This window comes from Sturnus vulgaris, chromosome 2 (genome assembly GCF_052056855.1).
Source record: "Sturnus vulgaris isolate bStuVul1 chromosome 2, bStuVul1.hap1, whole genome shotgun sequence".
Lineage (NCBI taxonomy): Eukaryota > Metazoa > Chordata > Aves > Passeriformes > Sturnidae > Sturnus > Sturnus vulgaris.
This window is the reverse complement of record NC_142244.1, coordinates 80,004,577-80,028,999: the sequence shown is the minus strand read 5'-3', so window position 1 is coordinate 80,028,999 and position 24,423 is coordinate 80,004,577. Positions and strand designations below refer to the sequence as shown.

Sequence of the window (24,423 nt, the reverse complement as noted above, 5' to 3'; positions counted from 1 at the left end):
TCTTTAACATTGAAGTCAGATAATGTCTGAAAAAAATTGCCTCTGTGTAAGGTTTCTTGCAGAGGTGATACTTTTGCCATCAAGAAAGCAGGAAAAACCCCAAACCCAACCAACAACCTGATCCTAAATATTTTTTGTCCAAGGCTTAGCTAAGAGACAGGAATGAGCTGCCCAAACTGTTTTTCTCTGTACATACTATAAAAAACTGGCAGTGTGGTGCATGTGTGCTGGATAGCCAGCAAGTGGAAATAATCAAGGAGCTGATATGAAGGTGGGCTATTGCTGACACATGTATCTGCTCACGTGCGCTGTGGAAGGGAACATTGCCAATAACTTTAATAACCTGTGTACCTGCATGTGCCCTGAACTGGGGTGTTAGCACTTTCAGAGCATTGCTTTCTCTCTAGGAAAATATATTCTTGAATCATCTGCATGCTACTACTGTCTCTGTTGTGAAGGTACAAGTCCACTGGAGAGAAGGAAAGAATCAGAAAAATCTGTTTTAGGGATTTCTGAAGATTACTTGATTTAGTATTGTGCCAAATGCTATGGTGTTGCTGTCAGCTGTTTTCATCTGTTGTGAACTATGGACTAAATAATAATTTTCACATTTTTTTCTTATACAGATGTATTATGGGCTGACTTGATTTACAAGCAGGGATTTCAAAGTTCACATCTTGAACTTGGTCTTATCTTAATGATAATGAGCTTGCTCATGTGGCTTCATGGAAAATGTCGACATCCGCTATGTGGGCACGGGCCCTTTATCTGACACAGTTAAAATTCAGGCCTTCAAGAGCTGTCTCCTGAGCTGAGGAAGCCCTGCAGCTCTCTACTTGGAGTGTTGCCAGGGGTAGAGGGCCTGCCAAGAGCCCCTGGAAATGACTTCAGGGCTGCAAGCAGCTGTCTGCTCTTGCTGCCCTCAGCAAGACCCCACTGTGCATCCAGGTCTTTCCAGGTTAATATTCAGGTTATGGGAATACCTGCTAAAGTGGATCACTCAGCTGGGACTTTATATACAGTCCTCTATAAGTCCCTTTTTAGTACTTGACCTCCATCCCTGGCAGGGCATCTGGAGTCTATTCTTTAATCTTGACTTGCCTTCAAGGTAACATCCCCAAGAGTGAGTTGTAACAGGGCTTGTCATCTGTGGGTGGCTGATTTACCACCACCTTGAATGGTGTGTGGTGAGCAGCCATGGGATGCTTTGACTTGTCAGCCCTTCTGAGCTTCTCCTGCTAGTGTATGAGTTTATGCACACCCTGAAAAACCAAAGGCTATCAAGGGAAGTTTTGCCTAATAACTATGAAAAGTCTCCCTTTAATAAACTGAAAATTTACTCACCCTGACCAGTACTGTGTTTGTATTTCAATATGTATTTAGAGTTGAACCTTTTTTGAATCTTCCATTGGTTTTAAGGGAACATTACTTATTAGTTGCCATTGACTTGTATTTTGGTTTTTTCCCTCTACAGGTGGAAAAACTGGCAAGTCGGTAAGTATTATTTTCTCTCACAAGAAATTGCTCTACTGACTCTCTTTGGGTTACATTGTTTTAGTAACATTATCAGCACCTAAAATTAAAAATCACCCTATGAACATACAATAAATGTATAAAATAATTACGTACTGTGCAAAACAGTGCAACATGTGCAAAAGCAGCCTCGTAACTTATTAAATTCTAGCTAAGCATTTGTTTGCTCACTACCCTGATAAAATGTCTGAAGAGCCTTTGCTGACTGAGCAGATGTTGGTAGGGAAGAGATTGGTCCCTGGAGCCCATCCTTCTTGTAGCTGAGTTATCATCATCCACTGCTCTTGAATCTTTGAACTGTTAATGACATGTGCCTCATGCACATGCCATTAACAACCCAAACTCTGCCTTTGCATTTCTTATCTTGCAAGGTTTTACTTAACAGACTTTCCCTCAGCTTAGTGGCTTCCTCAGCAGTCAAAGTCAAAGCTGTGCAGCAGAGTGGTGGCATCTCCAGGGCAGGGTGAGGTTACAGAGAGCATTATAAAACATAACCTTCAGGTTACCTTTTTGGTGGTGAATCTGGTGCTTCCTGACCAATGAGGGTTACCACAGAAAAGGTTATGGTAGATGTGTGTATGGGCACATGAATACTCTAACAGAGCACAGTACAGTGCAAAACAAGGACATACAGTATGTTAGCAAGGATTAATTGCATAGTATTTTCTGGCTTGTAGCATCTTGTAGAAACAGAAGGCCTGCCACCTGGGAAAGACCCAGTAGCTTTCTCTTGCATGCCCCTGTCCATGCTCAGCTGCAGCTGTGACATGCAGACCCTCTCCATTTCGGGGGCAGCCACTAAAAACCCACCAGTGGCTGCTGTGCCAGCATGGGAATGCAGGACAGCTCCACCAGTCATACAAGCACTAGTGGCTCGAAACAAAAATCTAGCCTTGCTGGATTGTGATCTCCTCAGACCAACATGTAACACCTTCCCAAAGAATAAGGTCATATGTAGAGTGATGGCAAAATATTGGTGAGGTTTGTGAGAACCCCAAGTGGCCAAAAGATTTTAGTGAGGCTTTGTGAAATTCCGGTGGAGATGGGTCCCACCAGTTCCTGGGCCAGGACTGCTCTGTCTTTCTTTGTCTCTGTAGGCAGGACAGACATTAGGAAGTCTTTGTCCTGCTTCAGGAACAGACATTCTCTCCTCTCCATTGGGCTGTTCCCAATTACAAGTCATACAGCCTGGGTTATTGTTTCAGTAACTAACTTAAAACGTGCTGAACCAAAACTTCAGTGTGTGGCTCTCCATCCCATGACCATTTGCATGGCTTAGGGGAATGCTGTGTGAACAGGGCACAAAGCATTCTTCTGTGTGAACTCCAGCCCACCAACACCTGTGTCCAAGCTGGGAGTAGTTGTCCAGACCTCCTGCTGCCTTCAGCTGAAGGAAATGGCCAACTTCAAGTGAATTATATCTAATTTTGGGGTACATGTGAATAGCCTTCCTTTGGAGACAGCTCTTTCTGCCTGTGGAGGATGTGATAAATCAAGAGTGACAAGTTGCTATTTGAGACTCAAAATTTGTGTGCTCTAGAGCTAGAGAATCCCACCTGGCACTTTCCTCATCTGAGATTGGGTGCTTCCTGTGAAGCCTACTTATCAAACCATGGGTAGGATGTGCACTATGTACTTGGTTCTATAAACAACAAAGGTCAGTGCTGTCCAGGCTGCTCAGGCATCCCCACAACAGCCAACAATGCTCCTGCCACTCTCTCATTTTCATTTCTTTTTCAAGAATTTCCCAAAAAAGCCCATTGTGGCACCTAAGTCTCCAAGTGTTGTGTTGTTTGTTTGTTGAGACTTTGCTAAACAAAACTGGCTCTCCAATTTACTTGTGTCAGGCATGATTTCCCCATCTAAGGTTTTTTCCCTTTCATCTGTGAAGTAAACTTTTTCTTGTTTCACACAAAATAAAGATTAGTTTAATTCCTAAACTTTTGCGATCTAAACAATCCATTTTTATATTAAACTTGAGCATGGAGAAGAACTGTTTTGCTTCTGGAATGTTCTGAAACGTCTTTGAAATCCAATTCTTTGCTTCTTGCAGGATTAAACCCATAAAAAAAGTTGAAAAGGGAGAATTATGTTTAAATTGCATCCCCATTAGTTTTCATATAAATTATATCATATATTCATTGGCTCCACTAAGACAAGTAGGTGATCAGAAATTAACCTTCCAGTTTTAGTGATCATATCAGATTTGTACCTGATGTAGGCTTTTTAACCACTATCTCAATGGCAAGAACTGCATGACCATGACCATGGACATGCCTGTTGCAGCAGGTGAAGGCTCAGTGAATCTGGCAGCCAAAGCCTTGCCAATTTAGGTTAGGAATAAACTCCATTTTATCATCAGGTCTGAAATAATGAAGGATTTTGCCAAGCAGAGTATTTTTAAGGATAAGGAGTTTTCCTGAGAGATTTGTTTGGATGAAAAGTTTATTTTTTTTAATTGCAGGTGCTTAAAAATAGCCCCAAGCTTCTAACTGGTGTACTGCAGGGGTTTGGTGTTGTGTGTTTTTGGTTGGCTTTGGGTTTTGATTTTTTGTTTTTCCAAACAACATTGGCTTTTTGCATATTTTTATATACCAATCAAGATTGCTTGTAAGGGTTAGGTGCTGGAGACCTCAAATGTGCCTGGTGCTGGAGACCTCAAATGTGCCTAGTGCAGCACTTGAAGGTCATTTCCAGCACTGCTAAAGGTCTCTTGCAAAGGGCAGATGAGAAGTGTGCAGACCTCTGGGGACCAAGAGAGGAAAGTGAGAACTGACTGTCGGTTCAGGTAAACTACCGTGATCCCACAGAAGCCTGTGCAGCCTCTAGACCCTGAGTAGGTACCCACTCCCACTGAGTCCATGTTGAGCTCGCTTAAACTGTGGGTTGCAATGAAGAGTGTCAGTGTGGGTTGCACAGCTCTGATCTCACATTGCCTCTTGCCTCCAGGTGCTCTGCTTTGGCTTCCCTTTGAGCATTTTCTTCATTGTCATCAATGAGTTCTGCGAGCGGTTCTCCTACTATGGCATGAAAGGTATGTCCCTTGTCTCCCTGTGCTGGGCATTACCCAGGCCTTACTTGGGTTTCTAACCTGTTGTTTTGTTGCTCTTCCTACAGCTGTGCTCACTTTGTATTTCACACGTTTCCTACACTGGGAAGACAACTTTGCCACTGCCATCTACCACACATTTGTTGCTTTGTGTTACTTGACACCAATCCTTGGAGCAATCATTGCAGACTCTTGGCTGGGAAAGTTTAAGTGAGTGCTTCCTCAGAAAGTAACCAAAGATCTTGAAAGCTCATCTGAAATCAATGTTACTTAAAACTGCAGCTGTGAACAACAACTGGGGTTGACTACTCCAGGATATTTTGGTTTATTTCACCAAAGCTTGAGGTTTTCATTGTTTCAGCTCAGACTTGAAACTGCACTGTGAATTAACAAATATTCCAGTTCTGCTAGTTGGTTAAGGGTGGTAACATGCTTTCCCAACATGCTGCATACTTTTTCTCTCACCTGGACAAAATGTAAGCAAAACTAAGGAGTGTATTCATGAAGCTCTGAAAATAGGTACTGGGGATTATAATTACATAGGACAGTCTCTTTACCTGTTGCAAGTAGCCACCGAAATAGTGAATTGCTGTGTTTTCGGGTGTTAACTTAGAATAAATTTTAAAATACTGTGTGATTTCAAAACTGACAGATCAGTGAGGGGTTTTACTTAGTAGCAATTCTTTCTCTAAATGTCTTCTGTGTTTTTAGCTGCAGGCTAGTTGGTCAGGATAGTACCACTGAAGTGCTTTGAAATGTAGCAGATTATTTCCAACAGCTTTATCTCCCTCTCCTCTCCTGATGTTTTGATTCTAAAAGTGTTTACTTTGCCAGAAAAAGGCACAATAAAAGTTTTATGGAGGGTTATGAGCCATGAATGTGAGTGGACTTGGCAAAGGTCTCCCAGAGATTAGTGATGTGCTGTGCAGTCAGCTGCGCTGTCTTCTGCCACTGCCCCTGGAGCCCAGGGCTCTGACCATGGCCCTGTGTGCTCTGTGCAGCTGCTCTGAGCAGTGCAAACTCACTCCAACTAGCTGGATGTCTTACAGATTGCAGCCTAAATATGTTGTGTACATGCTTGTCTAGATGCTGTAATTTATTTTTTAATTTTATTTTGGCTTTTACTTGTCTTATCAAGATGAAACTTTGCAGACTTTGCATCTCTTCTCCTTTGGCTCTTGGATATGCCAGTGCCACAACTGAAAGGCCCAGACCTTTAACAGGAGCTTGTTAGGATGCCTTAAACAAGAGGAAAATATGCTTTAGGATACACCATTAGGTTTTAACACCTTGAAATGCAGCAAGGTCTCACGAGGAAGGCTTAAACAAGAATTTGAAAAAATCTATGATGACAAGAGGAAGAGGAGGTTACCTTAGCACTGTTAAGCACTCTTAAAGGAGTGCTTCCACACTTCCAATCTTCCACAGTCCATGTAGTTTGTGCAATGTCTGTCAAGGAGCATATGCTCACATATCATTGGATGTGAATTTCTTGGGGAAAATAGTACAGAAATCAGTTATTTTTAAATTGTGTGCCATCAATGCAGTGCCAATTATATAAGTCTTTGCAATTGATTTTTAAGCCTCACAAATAAAACCCAGAAGTTTCACTCCTGATCAGCTCAGGTTCAACTTCAATTGTTAATTTTCCTCAGGTGGTTAGGTAATTAAAGTAACTCTATGGAAGTATTATTAAAAAAAACCACATTCAATTGTTTTATTTAATACCAATTCAATACCAATACCTAATCAATATTATTAAACAGCAAACCACTCGTTGCCCCACTTTATATACTTTTTTACTCTGCTACAGATGAAGGCAGTTTTAAGTCAGAGAAACTTTGTTTTAAAGTGAGGGGAACTTGGTCAACGCCCCTCTTGTGTCAAGTTGCTGCTTCAAGCTTGTTGTGAGGATCTCTTGCCTATGTCAAATAGTTGGATTGTTCTAGGTCTTTGAGCATTGTCCTTCATTCTCTTGCCTTGCACTGACTTTGGGACTACTCCTGAAAGCTGGGTTTTTAAATACTTTCCCATCATTGCATTGTCTCCTGCTTTTCCTCCAAACTGGAGACTTGTGTCTGTTCCTATTGAATGGAGGCCCACCCAAGGACAGAAGTGAACATGGGTTAAACTACAGCCTCATCCTTAAGGTCCAACAAAGTTAAAATGGATCATGATTTTACTCAGAGAAAAGAGGATTGAACCCTACAGATAGGTGGGAGGGTTGGTAATTATGCAGTGCTATCATCCTAGGCACCTCCTGGCAGAGGAAGTCAGGATGAAAGCCTGCAGCATTCACCCTTCAGTGCTGTTCCCACTCATATTGTAAAGTGTGTAAAAATGTTGGTACACTAACAGCCAAGAGAGTGGGGGTATGGAGTTGTTGTTCACAACAGTTTTTCAGGGGAATTTCCATGTTTGAAGTAGATTTTTGATTTTTTGGTTTTCTTTACTCCTGCAACTAAAATATAAAATAACATAGTGAATGTTTAATGATATTTAAATCAGTGTAAATTGCAGATTTTAGTTCTGCTGAGTAGTCCATTTGGTCTTCAGCATATTAAAAAATATGAAAATGGCATTCTTGAGTTGGTCATTAAAAAGACAACCACTGAAGATATTTAAGTATTTCCTGTGACCCAGTGATACCTATAGAATCCAATTTTTATCTTGTCTTGCTTAATTAATTAAAGGCAACCTAGAAGAACAATAATAAAAATAATAGAAATACTGTGGCAGTGGCATGTGGCCAGATTTTTATAGCAGCTTCTGACAAGTTCCATCCATAACTTATTTTATGTTAGCTGTTTTCATTACCAGGAATCTTCAAAGTAAGCAAAAGTCTGCATTAGCTGTGTAATTATGTGTGTGCAGTTGTGGTTACAAATCTAAGAAAATGTATCTCCTTTCTTGACAACAGGACCATTCTCTACCTGTCCATTGTCTATGCCATCGGGCAGGCAGTGCTGTCTGTGGGCTCCATAAGTGAACTGACGGGTGGCTCTGCCAATAATCTAGCACCAAACATGTGAGTTGCCTTGTACACGGGTTTTTTTCCCCCAGGCTGGTGAAGGATGGGACAAATTAAATTTATGCTACTTGAATTTCAACAGTCTTTTAACCAGCCTATTATGTATGCTGTAAGAACGGACACAAAATTATTTTGTTTTTCTTTTCTCCTTTGTTCCAGTGCTCTGTCAATGATTGGCTTGATCCTTATTGCCCTCGGTACTGGTGGGATCAAACCTTGTGTATCAGCATTTGGTGGAGATCAGTTTGAAGAAAATCAGGTGACAATGTCTTTCAGATTTTCAGTTATACAGATACTCTAACTGATGTTTGACTGTTTTAGTACTCTAATAACATACACATTTAGACAGGTGCATCCCTGAGGATTCCTGAGGAGCTGAAGAAAGAACTAGTTAGTTATTTGTCTTGAACTTTAAAAACTGAGGTGCTGATTCTTTGATCTAGGTTCATCAATGTGGTTGTGGCTAAGCCTTTCTAAATATCTTTCTGTTTTTACTGTAGGAAAGGCAAAGAGGCACCTTCTTCTCTCTCTTTTATTTGTCCATTAATGCTGGAAGTCTCTTATCTACTCTAATCACTCCAACTCTCAGAGGTAAGGAAGTAGAGATGCATAAGGCCCAGTATGTAGTTTACTTCCTTGCTGATACAGGGTGGAAAATACCTTGGGAAAAAATGACAGATTGAGCTGAGGGAAGTGACAAATCATGATGTCCTGTGAAAGTTTAACCAGAAGACTAATACAACTAAATCAAAACATTAATTATCTGCAAGCTAACATTTTTTTCCAAACCATACTCTCTAATTCTCCTCTTAGAAGAAGCATGGTGAAGAATGCAATAATTGTGTTTAGTCTTCTGTTTTAGCCAGTAGCTAAGTTTGTACTCAGAGCATCCCTTTAGGATGTGTGCTTGAAGTCAATAGAGTCAAATCTCTGATTAATGCCAAGGAGGGGAGGGGGCTGGTGATTGGGATTTTTTTCAACAAACTACACTTTCGTTACTGGAATCTTTGTTTATGAGCTTAGCCCAAATATTTTGTAATCTAGTTCTTTTCTCACTAAGGACATGCTTTTGATCCTTCTAGTGTAATTCTTCATGTCTCAGTGTAAAACTAGATGTAAATTTCCTGTGAGGAGGTCCTGAGAGGCATTAGACTGTTTGGCCTGGAGAACAGAAGGCAAAGAGGCGTTTTATCAAAGTATAAAAAATACCTGATGGGAAAGAATGAAGAGGATGGAGCCAGACATTCCTCAGTGGTACCTAGTGTCAGGTCAGGAGGCAATGGGCACAAACTGAAACACAGGAGGTTCCCTCTGAACATCAGGAAACACTTTTTAACTGTGAGGGTGATCAAGAATTGGCACAAGCTGCCTAGAGGAGTTGTGAAGTGGAGTCTCTCTCCGTGGAGACACTCAAAAGCCATCTGGACACAGTCCTAGACAATTGCTTCCAGGTAGCCCTATTTGAGCAGGGCACTTGGCCTGGATAATGCCCAGAGGTCCCTTCCAACCTCAACCGTTTTGTGATACATAATTCCCCTTTCCAGTAATAAAAGATAAGTTGGATACTGATCTTTCACTCTGAGGAGGTCAGCAGACACGTTTCTTGTTCCCCCATGAGTTAACAATGAATACAAAGAACAGAAACCATAATGAAAACATAAGCAGTGATGACTGGGACTTTTATTTGATGTTACTTTTTACTTCAGCTTCAGAATGTGGCATCCATACCAAACAGGAATGTTACCCACTTGCTTTTGGAGTCCCTGCTATCCTCATGGCTGTTGCCTTGGGTAGGTGAATCTCTTGCCATCCTGTTGCCTCCATAATTAGATAATAACAATCTCAGAATAATGAATGTGTGATGGAAATCTCCAGGTATTGACCTCTAATAGCTGATCATTTCTGAAGTTTTTGACTTAAATTTTTTTCTTGGGTGGGGAGGTGGATGGGATTAATCTGAAGCATTCACTTTTACAGAAGAGACTGATTTACCAGGAGAGTCAGATGGGGGTGGGGTGAGATATGAATGTGTCTTTGAATTCTGTGCATTATGTAAATTACTGCCTATGTTTCTTGGATTACTGGTGTGTACAAATAGATCTTTTGAAAGTAGGGTGGGAACTCACAAAAAATTTATGTTTTGGACATTATCTCTAATCCTGGATGGTAAATTTTATGAGGTAATTGTCCCTACACTGGAGAAAGCCCTTATTTGATATGTCAGTACTTCTCAAACACCTGCATTCTTACCAGCTGTGCTACAGGTCACTCCCTGAGCCTTACTGTTGACCAAGAAACTGGGGGTGCCATTATGCACTACAGTATCCCTCATGGTCCTTGTCCTTTGAGCCCACTTGGCTACCAGTGACCTTGCCTTCCTCATCAGCCCAGCCCAGGCTGGAGGGTGGCTGTGGGGGTTTGCCTGTGTCCTGTCCTGCCCTGCACATGGCACCATGAGGCTGAGCAATGTGCCTGGGAGCAGAGGGCACCTTGGCAAGTCCTGCAGCTCAGGAAGAGCCTGGCGTGTCCCTGCATGATGGGAGCTGTAGCACCCTGAGCTCCTGAAATGGAGCCCCTACAGCTACAGAGTCAAGGTCCTAAATGGCCCCTGTTTTGACCATCCCTCAGTTGAGCTAACCTCCCACTGAACACTTAATGTGAGAGTTTCCAGATGTAGTTTTTTGTCTTGAATAGAAGCAATCTGCTGATATAAATTTGATTGGTCTTACTGTATGATAGCATGTGAATAAGCAATTGCATTGCTTCTTAGGAGGCTTATTCCCACCCTGATTAACTCCTCGACTTACAGTTTCCATACCAAATTATTTGCCACTATTTTAATTTAATCCTGAGTTGCTTTTGGTTTCTGTTTGCATATTGTAGTTGTGTTCATAATTGGAAGCAGAATGTACAAGAAAGTTAAACCACAAGGAAACATAATGCTTGAAGTTTCCAAATGTGTTGGAGTAAGTACTGCTTGCATTCCCCAAACCCCTGGCAGCAATTCTTAAAGCTGTTCTGTAAATGTGCCTAAATCAGAAATCTGTCTTAATATGAGGAAAGTTTCTGAAGTTTTTCATTTTATTACAGAAGGCTTCTTACTGACACCTCCAGATTAGACTGTCTTTTCAGGCATATCTTGATTTATATGTGGATTTATACACATAGGAAATTAAATAAGGTGTCAGTGTTATATAAAAGCTTATCCCAAATTTTGGGAATTATTCTTTCTGCATTTGTGTACCTATATGTAGAAAGAGACAAACATGCCTTGTGCTGAGTCAAGAGCAGAGTTACTAGTACATCTTATCAGCAAAAACTTATTACTTATTAAAAGAATATTATTTGCAATGCAGAGGTTTATTGATCCCCACTGTGTTAAGGAGGTTTGGGAGGGTTGCACACCAGTATGATCCTGCAAGGAAAGGAATGGTATCTACATGAATAGCACAGCATGTCCCAACTTTGCAGTGCCTCAACTTTAAGATCACATTTATTCACATACGAATTTCTTCATTCTCCATTGTTGTGGTTTGACATTGGGCAAATGCCAGGCACCCATGAGAGTCATTTGCTTAGCTTTTTTTGCTACAGTTGGAAAAAAAAAAACCACTCCAAAGGAAATACAGGTTCAAATCTAAAGGTACAAAATAAATTCATTATCAACAGAGTCAGAGGAGGACAACAAGAAGCAAAAAAAATATTTTACAACACTTTTTTCTTCCCCCCAGCCCTTCCCTCCTTCTCACCGATAGCACAGGAAGACAGGGTGTGGGGGCTTTGGTCAGTTCATCATTTGAGATCTTATTCCATTTGCTCAGAGAGAGGAGTCTTTTTTTTACTATGCCGTGGGGCCCTTCCCACGGGCAAACAGTTGTTCTAAAATTGCTGTGGAGTGGGTCACTCTTACATGGGGTGCAGTCTTTTAAGGATAGGCTGCTCTAGTTTGGAAGCAAGGGCTCTCTCTTTCTGTCTCTGGGAGCAGGGCCCTGGCTCTCTCTTCAGATCTCCCACTAGCCCACAGCTTTCTCTAACATTTACCTGCTCCAGGGCAAGCACTTTCCCCATGGGCTGTGAGTGAATCTCTGCATCTTGTGGACTTCACGCATTACAAGGGGACAGTTTGTTTTACCATAGTCCTCACCATGGCTTGCAAAAGAATCTCATCTCCAATGCTTGAAGCACTTCCTTCCCCTCTTTCTTTTCCACACGACCTTGGTGTTGCCATGGTCTTTTACCTCATGGCCTCACTTCCTTCTCTTCTTTGACTGTAAAGAAAACTGTTGCTTGTAGATACTATTGTCAACAAGTTCCAGTGATTCAAAGATTGTTGCAGGAACCCGCAGCACAGAGAAGTTGATCTTGTCTAGGTTCTGTGTCAGGAAATCCTTGTCATGCTTCTGCTCTCGGCTGGGCTGCCCTGCTGCCATTGTGCACATTGTACTGGCTGCCACAGTGTGCTGCTGCTGTTTAATGTCTCTCTTCATGCGGGGTGCTGGGAGGAGAAGCTGCTGTCACTGCTCCTGCCCTTGTGCCCGCAGTGTGCTTAGTTAGGGGTGGCCAGGCAGGGGCCATGCTGAGCCAGGGCATCACTGCAGGCAGCACTGACATGGCACCTCCCCACATCTGGGGAAAAACTGTGCCTGCACTGTTTGGGTTTTCTTCTTAAATATGTCATCACAGAGGCATTGCCAACCTCTCAAATTGGGCCAGCAGCATGTCCATTCTTCAGAGCCATCAGAGATTGGGTCCGTCAGACATGGTGGAAGCTGTGGCACTCCCCCACTACCAAAAAATCAGGCCTTGCCAAATCAGCACATCCCTACAGATCTGCCAGCTTTATATAGCCCAGCCTATTGCCAATCTTGTAAGCACTGTCAAAACCAAATCTCTGTAGGTGACTTTGGCCATTGCTTAGAGTGCTGCTCCTGAGACCCAGCTTAGCCATGCATGTTGTTCCATGCAGAAAATATTGGGAGTTCTTTGGGATTGTATTTGTGGATATTCAACGTCAAGATGTGAGACATACCTACAAGATGGAGCTTCTTTCTCATCGTAAAATGTACTCCTACAACCATTCAGCTCTGAAAACCTGTGCATATGACATTACTCTACTGTTGTACATAAGTAAATTTAGAAGAAGGCAGATCTTCCAACTCCTAACAGCAACCCATATTGAGAGAGACTCCTCTGAGCTGTTTGGTTCACCTAACCCCACTTGTATGCTCTGCTGGATATGCAGTGTGAGGCCTTAAAAACAACATTCCCCTAGATGATTGGAGTAGTTAACAGAAGTCAAGTCACGTCACCTTTAGCACCGTCTGAACACAAGAAGCCAGGATCATCATGTCTAATGACAAAACAGTTAATAATTTTAAATATTTGTAGAGCCATTAAACATAATTCTGTCTCTCCTCAGTTTGCCATCAAAAACAGGTTTCGGCATCGCAGCAAGGAGTTCCCCAAGAGAGAGCACTGGCTGGACTGGGCGAGTGATAAGTATGATGTAAGTACTGGGGAAGCCTCCTGTGCTGTGACAACCACTGACCCTCACCTTCTCTCTGTCTGCTCTGATCCACTGCCCCATGCACTGGGAAAATAGTTTTGGGCCTCTCCATCATTCAGTAGCTCATGTGGCCAAACCTCAGTTTTCTCCTGGCATTGTAGGATATCACCTCAGCTCCTGTGGGACTCAATGCTCTGTATAATCATAGGCAGTCCAGGGAAATTCAAGAGAGAAAAAAAAAAGACTTTCCCTTGCTAAAGAAATATGAATACTTAAGTTTTTTGGTTAGGAAAGTAGCAAGCATTTCCTTTCCTTCTCTACTTTCTGTATCTCATGGCTGCAGAGGGGCAAATGGAAATGATGCTGCCTGTCATGGTTAATGCACAAGGCCATAATATTTGTCTTGGTATGTAACATCAGAATTATGTTTTATAATTTCAGTTTAAGTGGGTAAACACTGCATCCCATAGTTCCCAACTTGCCTACTATCCGCTCAGCCCTGTTGCCAATGGCAGCACAAGCCTTAGCCTGTCACCTTCATTTTCCTTTTGCCTGTATGCTTTGGTCATATGTGAAATTACTCAGTTGCCTATCATTCAAATGCCCCCTTCCTAGGAAAATAATGTGGCAACAAGTGCTGAATCTCATACTGCCATCAGTGCACATGCAAAGAGGCCCAAGTCTCTCTGGTATCAGTCACCTTTAACCAACAGCCCTTCCCACGCACACAAGCAGACTTTGTACTATTTTAACAGAAATCATCAGATGTACCTATAACATGCAAAGTTGAATGTGTGGGTAAACATTACATGATGGGTCTTTACCTGTTGCTATGATGTGAGTAACAGTCTGAAACCATCTTTTTTTTTTCCTTCCTTTTTTAAACCAATTCCTTTTGTGTAATTTTTTATTTTCTGCAGAAACGACTGATTGCTCAGACAAAGATGGTGTTGAGGGTGCTTTTCCTCTACATCCCTCTCCCCATGTTCTGGGCGGTTTTTGACCAGCAGGTAAAGTAGAAATTGTTTGGCTTGGTAATTAGTGCTATACCGTGTCAGTCTACATACTCTGAGGTCACCAGACCTAGGGTGCCTATGGGAGTGTGGAAAAACAAATTCTTTATCCTGGTTTTATTGCAAAAGGGTAGTCAGTGAGCCGTGTCAGTACAAGATGATCTGCAGCCAGGACAATCTCAGTTTATCTGACTACACCCAGGACAGATTCAATGACTGAGGCCTCTCCAAATCTTGTATCAGCCTGGGACTCAGAGGATGAAACAGTAATTTAAAGCTTTCTTAGTGCTAATATTTCTTCAATTGTCAGTTGTCAGGTGAAATTTAAGTGAATGAGTTAGAGGACCAGGGTTTAAATTATTTGGATGCCAGTTTGCTTAATCATTCACACCTTCTTATAAACACCTTACACCTTCAAGCAGAAGTATAAGCCAGCAATTCCCATTTGGTGGACTGGCTGCTCAAGACTCACAAAATCAGCATTCATAGTTAGGCACTGGGGTATGAATTTAGGAAGATGCTTGAGAGAACCAGGGGTTGAAAGCCTTCTCCAAGTCAGATGGTAGGAAGTTCCAGACAGCTCTGCTATGAAATTCAGAGCTCAGTATTCATGCCATAGGTAGTATCTCAGCCAGTGCTGTGTCATGGGTGGCTGAAGGCTCACACCACAGATGCAGTGGTAGTGTTCTTGTCTCATCCTGGGCTCAGGCCTGAAGTCTATTCTGCTTGTCCCAGCTACAGGCAGGTTTTTGGGGCAGAGGGCTCCAGGCACATCAAGCCCTGGCTCATCTGCTGGCTCTGGGCTGTGAGGAGGAAGGATGGATGCACGGGACAGGTGGGCTGCTCTGGCTCAGGCTGGTGGCACATGGGCCCCAGGGTGGCTTCTGTGCCCAGCACATGGCACGGCCCTGCCCTCTCTCCAGCTGATTTCTGCACCTAAGTTATTTTCTGCTGTATTTCACTAAACAAGTAAACGAAGTGGAATGGACCATGAGGCTCACTTTTTTCAAAGGTTTACATCACAGAGTAAGAATGCTAACACAGCAAGCTAGCTTTACTTATTCTTGTATTGCATGTCTTTTCTAACACTTCACTTATGAAAACAATTCAAAAGGAACTTTAGAACATTGATTGACTGTGACATCTAATTTTTTCTTCTCTTGTTAAGGGGTCAAGATGGACACTGCAAGCCACAGCAATGGATGGGAATTTTGTAGGTTACTTTTTATTCATTTTTCTTTTAATTAACACTTTTCAGACCCATTTTATTTGTTATGACAATATTAAAAATTATTTCTTTTTTTCTTCACCAGGGTTTTCAAATTCAACCAGACCAAATGCAGGTGCGTTAATTTTCTATCTGGAAATTTCAAGTTCTTCTGAAAGATTATATATCTATTGCCCTTACTTATAAAAAGCACTTTGAAAAATACTTAATTTTTCTCTCATGTTCATCTTCCCCAGATTGTGAATCCAATCCTGATTGTTATAATGGTCCCAGTTGTGGATTCTTTGCTTTATCCTTTAATCAAGAAATGCAAGCTGAATTTTACGTAAGTTGATGTAATTATCTGACTTCAACAAAGGCTCATTTTAGCAGTTTGTTTAACTGTCTCTTCCAGCCCTAATGTGAAAAGAGCAAGCATTCAGCTAAGGATGAAAGAGAAATGTATTTAAAATGGTTTAATATTTTAAAGAAATTCAAATATAAAAACCCCAGAATACTGCAAATGGTATGTAGAGGTATCACAGATTAGAAGAAGAGAATCTAATAGAAGATTAACAATGTTTTTCAGTTAAGGACAAAATCTTTTGATTGCAGTAGAGATGATCTTGATTGTTTTCCATATCCCCTATGTCTACCCCCTCTCCCTCCTGAAGATTAGGAGGTAGAAATACAACATACATCCTTAGCATTTGTCATGTTTTGGGCTTAAAAGCAACTGAGACACAAGATGTTTCCTCTTCTATCTCAGCTGGGAGTCTGGCTCACTGGATACTTCTAGGTGGAGCTTTGGGGGCATTACACATTATTTTTCAGTGTTGGTAATGAAGTGGCTAGTAGTTGCCAGAGTGCTTGGAGAGGCAGAAGAGAATACAATTCTTAAAACAACTTTCAGAGAGCTAAGGTGCAATGCTGTTTTTCCATATAGCTGTGAAAAATCTAGGGTGTATGCTGTGCTGGAAATGCTGTCATTCATTTGTGGATATTCTACACTGGTTAAATGATGCCACAAATGAAATATATACCTAAATCTGTCCTAACTGCATGCCAGTAGATGTCTCCTGATTCAACAAATTTCCCTGATGGCTTTTGTTCAATCTTATTTAAACATAGCAATATGGATACAAGTTGTTGCTCTTTTAAAAAAGGCATATCTTCTTGTCTCTTTCTTGTTTTACAGCTAACAGCTGTATTGGATTGGGTTTTTTCTTCCTGCAAAACCAGATTTTTTCAGGAACCTAATAATCGTGGTCAGTCAATGTTTGAGCCCAGCAGATGCAGAGTGAGGGGTTATTAAGATGCTGCAGGAAAGATGTATTTCCTGATAGTGTAAATATGAATTGAGAGGTATCCAGCTTAGCAGAACACTTTCTGTAATAACATCAGCCCTTCAAATGGTGATAGTGTGGTAGCTGTGGCCATTTGAGTTTTCCAGTGGAAAGAAAAAACAAGCAGCTGAAGCTCTGAATTGGCACTTCTCTTAAACCTCACATGTCTTTCGTTGTATTAGGCCCCTGAAGAAGATGACTGTGGGGATGTTCCTCGGCTCTTTGGCTTTTGTTGCTGCTGCCCTTGTGCAAGTGCAAATAGATGTAAGTTCAGCCACATGCTGGTATTTACTATGAATATTTAACTGTTATTTCAGGGAAAAAAAAAGTGTTTTTAAGGTGAAAATGAACCAAGACCCCTAAATTTGGAGCCAATCATCTAAGCATAGAAGTAGAGGGAGGAGAATTATATTGCCATACTGTGGTTAGCATAGTAAAATTATCTAGCAACAAACACCATCCTGCAAAACATCACATTGCAGTTAATACAAATCATGCATTAAAGGCAATCTCAATCTTTAAACTGAGACAAAAGTTGAAAACCAGACATTTGCTTGGCCTACCAGAGAGCTGCTTTGTATATTTGACCTCTTCTGATATTTAGACAGGAGGTGAAGTGTTAGAGTCTGGGAAGCATCGTCAGAGCAGGAGCAAAGATGACATTTGTTGAAGGAAGGATTTGTCTCTCCTAACCTTCTTTGCTCCAAAGGGAGGTTCCATGCCTGAACCTGCTGAAGTTTTCCCCTGTAGCTGGGATATTGGCAACATCTCTGGGGGGTGATCCATTGCACCCCAAGCTCTGAACAGCTATCTAGAGGCGTCTGCTGTGCATGAGAGACTCCTTTCCTAAGGCAACTTGTGAGACCAGTAACAAAACCTGATTCAAGTTTCATCTGTCAGACAACCACAGATGAGCAGGCAAATGCTAACCTTTAACATGAAATAATAAAGATTTCAGTAATTACAGTAATTTTTCCATGTGACTTAGGGCACTGATTTTACTTTTTTTCTGTCGTATAGAAAACCTATCCAGTTTTCCCTGCAGCTTGGCAAGCTCAGATCAAATTAATCAATGTGGGTGAAAGTCCTGCAACAGTTGAGTTCCAGCCTCAGCTTGGCAATGTGTCTATAGCACCTAAACATGAGGTAAGTAAGGACAGATGTGAAATATTAAAAAAACCTAAAATCATTAATTCAGCTAAAAGAAATCTAATGGAGTAAGTCAGAGTAATTCTTAACTAATGGCTCAAAATTGATTATTTTCTAAGACTTTGTTACTCTAATAATTTTAATGAATTCTTTTTTGTATTGTGGAATGAATTGTTACTGAAAATACAGTGATTTAAGAAATGGTAACTATGTCAATATTTGACGTATTACTACTTTGTTTTGACAAGAGTAGACTTTTTCCCAAGAAATTTTTATAAACTAAACAGTGACTTGGAACGGTGACTTGGAAAATTTCTCTCTTGTTTAAAAGGTTCCATTTCCTAAAAGCAGGCCCTTCCTTCAGGGAATGTACATTCAGCTCTAGTGAGTCTCTGCTATTACTGTGAGGGATGACTTACTGAACAGGAGCTTCCTCTGTGGTTACATCACACATTAGACTTCAGATTTTGCTGCCAAATAACTTTTTCAGGTTCTAATACAGCAGAGCATTGGTAGTTCTCTTGACAGCAAAATGTGGTGGCCCTGATGGATGTTTTTGATAAGGGATGTTAGAAAGTGTGCTCCCTGATAGCCTGCAGTTCTGTTTCCCTTTAAGAGTAGAGATCTTACTGCAAGCTCCTCCAGATTCACCTCACATGGAAAGAGAGTTGTGAGGAGAAGATAAGGGCACCCAAACTGTATACTGACAGGGAATTGATGTAACCACAGTACATAGCTGAAAATGAAAGGTATAGAATGCTCTATTCCCTATTATAGACATTTTATCATCCAGCTGTGGATTATAAAGTGCTTTTGATAACCCTATAAAACAAAGGGCCTATTTTAGTGTAGCATTAACAAGTTTATTGATGGCTTAAGTATTTTATGTTGATTAACTGTGTTGTGAATATTTAAAACATGTCATTTCTACGTTTTGGAAAATACTGCATTGCATCTTATGCTAGTGCTAGTTTTGTGGCTAAATAGAATTTTACTTGGTGGTTATGGTAAGCCTGATTTATCTGGAGCAAGAAACAGGAAAATATAACAGCTGTTTCTTAGTGCTTGTGGGAAGCTCATGTAACTTTGAAGCTTGTGTAACAAATTAATACAAAATAATGATCAAATGGAATGAATGCTTGATGTAGAAAACTGATCGAAAATGAAAGTTAGGGAATATTCATGATATGTGGCACTTAGAAGTAACACATGTAAATTTCTGACCCTCTCCAAAGCCGATCATTTCCTCAAAAGTTTAAACAAATATGCAGTTGCACAGAAATCCATGGCAATTTGTCTTTGTAGACTGGCTACATGACATTTAATGCTTCTGAGCTGCAATCACTACACATAACTGCTGCACTTCTAACTAAAACGGAGCCTTTGGATCTGCAAGGAAAAGAACGCTACACTTTGGCATTTAAATGGGATACAACAAACATCAGTTCTAATTTGGTAAGTCTGCTTATTTCTTAAGATATAAATTAATGTTTTGACAACTATCTATGTGGAGTGTGTGAAGCTGAGAGGATAAGATCTGGATAGTTTTTTTCCTTTGTCTTATTTTCTGTCTCTCCTTGCCTCTGCTGTACCAGTAAGACTGGTGAGCTGCAGAGAGTACACCAGGATGTCCTTTGGAAAAAAATTACCAATTTGTTATGAATCTTAACAACTACCCTTTCACCAAGACTTAGATGTGTGGTCATACAGTGTTTTCTAGCAGATGTATATTCTAGTAGGATCCTAAAGAGGGAAGTCTGCAGTGCTGCTCTGAAGCCTCTGTTAATTCCCACTGCTGTGTAGTAGTGCATATTTAAGCTGTTCTCTGATACCAGTGACATATTTTGGTAATGGTCTCTTCCACCAGATATGGGACAACATGACGTCAAAACCAGAATCTGGAAAAAGTCTTGTCAGGTAGAGGCTTTTTTGTGTCTAAATTTTGACAGCAGTGTGACTCTCTCTTCAATCTGTCTTTGGGTGGACTCTTCTTGTTGAAGTATAGTTTTCTATACTGTAGGAACTCACCTCTTGCTGAACATGTCACTTGATGTTTTAAGGGATAGGATAACTTGAGTCATGATTCACTTACCTTGCACACCTGGTTTTGGTAAAATTTAGCTAAAATTGGAAGTGTATGATTCGTTCCATCGCCTAGACTTTTTAAATTGGGCAAATGGCATGGATTACATATCTATACCTCCTTTTTAATCTTGGATAGGAGGTATCTTGCTACTTCTCCCCTCTCTGCTTTTCTTCTACATCTCCCACTTGCAGATGCATTACCTACTGGTTGTAGTAGCAGCTTGCTTTTGATGTTCTCCTAAGGCAGTGGGCTGATGGGAGTCTAACTGGCTTTTTGTATTAGCTATATTTCTAGGAGATTTAGAGTTCTCTCCAAAATGTTAATTGATAATAAAAAAACCCAAGGCATTAAATGGGATACTTGTTGTGCTGCCAATATATAATTAAAAGTCAAACCTGTATTCTTTGACTTATGCCTGTTTTGTGTAGTATTTAATCACTCTTCCATTTTAAAGGTTCATAAACAATTTGCCTTTTACTGTCAATGTTACTATGGGGGACACGGATTTTGGAGAACTGGATCCTCTTTCTGTCACTAATTACAGTGTTGTTCCAAAACCAGACGGGTAAGCATTTTCCTTTATCCTAATTTAATCTCCAAGACACACTTGTCATTGGGAAAAGGGCACAGAGCTTTTTTTTAAATATGTAATACACACTATTGACTACACCTATAGTCTGAACTGTGAGGTTTGGATTGTTTCTTTTTCAGGTCATATACCATTAATGCTTCAATGCCTCAGACTGCTTGTACAACTGTTTCAAAGAAATTTGGATATGGCAGTGTCTATACCATTTCACTTGATTATGTGAGTTGCCACTGTTGTTGGATGGACAATACAGAATTACTTTTTATGTTGACACTTTAATAATTTAAAAAAACACTTGTAGAATTATTCTTCTTGTCTTTAATTATATATATGATAGAATTCTGGCCCTTTAAACAGGATATAAAGTTATTGTTAACTGTAAAAATGATGATGGTTATGATAATATCATAATGCAATAATTCCTGATCACCACTAATGGCTTTAAATCTTTATCCCTGTTAGACACTACAGATTTGCACGAAGTCTACTGTAGAAAAGCTATATTTTATAACTAGGTATGCAGTGCTTCATGTGCAAGCATATTTGTTATTATATGTGCATCATATTTGTTATTTACTCTGAACTTTCTATTTGATTATAGAACTGCTTAGGATGCCTTAACTGTGCACACTCATTATTACTGTTCCTAACATGCTATTTTAATTTCCAGTGTACTGAAAACGCACTTAGCATAACATACTTTGAAGATATTGCACCAAATACAGTCCATATGGCTTGGCAGATCCCTCAGTATTTTCTTCTGACATGTGCAGAAGTGTTGTTCTCTGTCACTGGGCTGGAGTTTTCATACTCACAGGTTGGTACTCTTCTAGAGTTAAGAATCTCAGTGCAAGTTAAGATCTTCTATGATCTATTGTTTTTAAGTGGTGGTTCTGTGCTGCTGCTTTGATCAGCTATGTCCCTCACAGCTCCTAAAAGGATTGTATAGGCTGATGCAAGTTGGCTCTGTTTCACTAGGATTTGGTGTTTTCCATGAAGCTATGCTGAATTACATAATTTGAAAGCTTGACTACCAGTCCTCAAATTTCCTTCTCACATGTGACTTTCCATTGAAAATAAGTGCAACTGTACTGCTGCTGTTAAACAAAACTGGAGAGCTCTCAAATATAAAATGAGGAAGTACTGGCACTATCTCCGCTCCAGTTTACTCCATACAGCCTTTTAGTTAGCGTTTTACTAGTGTTTAGTTATACACTTTTAATTCCTTTGTCTTCTGTCTCCAGTTTATTAGCTGTGTGTATTTCTTCTCTTAATTCTGAATCTAGAAACTGATGGAAATGTTGTAAGTTATGATTTTCTAGGTGAAGTGTCATGTGTCATTATCACATGTGCCACGTGTTACTGAGATGTAAAATATACCTGTTAGTTACTCAGTGAGTGTAAAGTAAAAGGTGTTACATTTGGTGTGCTTGTGGTCTCTTGCTCCTCAAAGCCTTCTCCAGACCTGTTTAGCTCTCTAGCAATGTTTAATGTAAAAAAAAAATAAACAAAAAGCCCCAACCAAAACCTACCAAACCAAGAAATTCTCTACCCTACACAGGAAACAGTGTTTATTGTAGGGTAAGAAAATGCAGTAAATGCATAAGATAATATGTGATACCACTGAAACTTAAATGTCTGTCTCTACAGGCCCCATCTAACATGAAGTCAGTGCTGCAGGCAGGGTGGCTGCTGACTGTGGCTGTTGGTAACATAATTGTCCTTATCGTGGCTGGGGCATCCACAATTGACAAGCAGGTAAGCAATGCAAGCAGTAGATGTGCTATTATATTGCACTGTGAGAAAGAGTTATTAGTGGTGCTCTGTAACAAATTAAAATGGCTCTCTCAGAGAGGGAAGAGCTTGTCTCTGAAACAGCTCTGGCAGTCCCCAGTTTCAGCTAAATTAAATCAGAAAGAGCATGAAACAGAGATGTTGAGGCTTTTCAGGTAGAGTTTCTAGTCTTGATCTCTGCCCACATTTATGGTCACTAGGTCAGCTGTAAAAATTTTAAGTGGAAGCAGAATTAGTGCCAGCCTGGTTTAGAGTGAGATTATCTGATCAAAAGGAAGGGGCTGAGTTGTCTTCTCAGTCTTTCATTCAATTCCCAGTTCCTCCAGGAAAAGGATGTTGCAGAATTTTTCAGCATTCACAGAATTTTTGTCTTTTCAGTGAAGATAGAACGGCTGAAAGAGCCTCAATTCTGAGTTGCTTTAATATGTATTATATGCACTAATACTTAGTCCTCTAAGCCATATGATACTTGTTACATATACTCAGTTTCGCTTTCTGAGTTTACTTCCTGAAAATGCTAAAATGGTGTAATACTCTTGACAAATGATTATTTATGATAAATTCCACTTAATTTTTTTTTTGTTTTTTACAGTGGGCAGAGTATGTGCTGTTTGCTGCACTGCTGTTACTAGTTTGCATCATTTTTGCTATCATGGCTTCTTTTTATACCTATATTGATCCAAATGAGATTGAAGCCCAGTTCGATAAGGAAGAAAAGAAGGATCAAGATGACAATGAAAAAGAAGCTGAACTTGATTCTCGAATGTAAAAGCTGTATTCAAGGAGTATTTGTAAATCACGGAAATCCCATTCTATCTCCTGCAGTCAGAGGAATCAGGGTATCAGTAATAACACCTCTGGATTACATGTCTTGTGGGAGACATTAAGCAAAACTGTTTTAACTTAAAGCACAGCCTCTCTAGGGAAGCAATAGGAAAATACTAGTCTCTCTCTTATACTGAATGTGGTATCCTGGAGAAACTTCAGCAGAACTTGCACTCTTAATGTACCTCAATCTTAAATATTATAGCATTAGAATATTGAAATTAGACTTGGAACTATTGAACCCTTTGAAAAGATATATTTTTATACTGTGTTTCAATTTTATATCATGAAAGAAACAAGACTTGTCAAGAAACAGCAATTGAAGCCAAGCTCTCTGCATGATCTCTCTAGCATCACTGTTACTTGAAAACAGAAGGTCACATGTGCCTTAAATTCTTTTGTACTTCCTTAGAGATAATGGGAGCAAAGCTCTGGCAGTGATCAGATTAAAATGTTGTCTGTGTTCCAAGTGGCAGTAACTTGGATGTGCACTGTAATATAATGCTTTATCTGCCTGTTAACTACCCATTTAACTCTTGTTATGTCTTTAATCAATATTGGAAGTCTCCACTCAGGTGAACTTGTAACAGCAAATGACCTTTGGAACAAGCAAGAGCAATAAAACTTCTGTTATAACAAAATAAGACAAGTATTTTAAGAATATGGCTTACAGTTGCATGTTAACAAGACTCGATACCACCTCCCTGCTGCTTTTATCTACACATTCCTTCACTTAAAGCTAATGGATCAGTCCTGGTCTTCTCTATCTTAATATACTATAACACTTATCAAATTTATGCTAGGGGAGACTAAATTTTTTGCCTATCCTGCTCCCATAGTCCTGTGCTGCGTGTTATGGAATGCCAATGGTCTGCATGTTATTTTGATAATTCTTGTTTTTTAGGGTCTGCATCCTACCCTTTTTCCAGCAGTTTGGACTCACTGGCCCCTCCAGTAGTCTGGCCAGACTTTGAGCAGCTTTCATACCCATCTTCCAATACTCTCAGGCTATTTTGCAGTAATTCCATTTTGGTATTTGTGAGTGAGGACACAGACATCCATAATCAAGCAATTGGTATTCTGCTTGCTCTGAGGGTGCATGGACCCCTGTGCTCCCTGTTCCCACTGGAGTTGCTGGCTTCCATGTGCACTGAGAATAGAGTCACTCACCCATGAAGACAGTTTCAAATGGAGTTTGAACAGGCAAGTGCAAGGTGCTCTTTGCTTGTGTTAGAGATAGTCCTGTCACCCCATAGACAGTAATCCCCTCTTGGTCTCTCAGGTCATCTGGAGAG

At 40.4% G+C, this 24,423-nt stretch overlaps 1 protein-coding gene across 1 annotated transcript; it reads left to right on the top strand.

The window, feature by feature from the left end:
* The first annotated feature begins 1,476 nt into the window (after window positions 1–1,476).
* On the top strand, window positions 1,477–23,777 carry SLC15A1 (solute carrier family 15 member 1). The gene is made up of 22 exons (XM_014873377.2): window positions 1,477–1,494; window positions 4,483–4,567; window positions 4,651–4,792; window positions 7,503–7,610; window positions 7,773–7,872; window positions 8,114–8,204; window positions 9,320–9,403; window positions 10,497–10,579; window positions 13,033–13,119; window positions 14,040–14,129; window positions 15,301–15,345; window positions 15,446–15,475; window positions 15,597–15,685; window positions 16,868–16,949; window positions 17,706–17,831; window positions 19,140–19,289; window positions 19,702–19,751; window positions 20,375–20,485; window positions 20,632–20,728; window positions 21,180–21,326; window positions 22,160–22,267; window positions 22,896–23,777. The coding sequence occupies exons 2-22, from the start codon at window positions 4,561–4,563 to the stop codon at window positions 23,070–23,072; spliced, it is 2,004 nt and encodes a 667-aa protein (XP_014728863.2). The 5' UTR covers window positions 1,477–1,494; window positions 4,483–4,560; the 3' UTR covers window positions 23,073–23,777.
* Window positions 23,778–24,423: the final 646 nt, after the last annotated feature.

Coding starts and splice junctions, on each gene's coding strand:
- SLC15A1 (XM_014873377.2), top strand. Junction 8,205..9,319: donor AATCACTCCAACTCTCAGAG/GTAAGGAAGTAG, acceptor TTTTTACTTCAG/CTTCAGAATGTGGCATCCAT. Junction 17,832..19,139: donor CTATAGCACCTAAACATGAG/GTAAGTAAGGAC, acceptor TTGTCTTTGTAG/ACTGGCTACATGACATTTAA.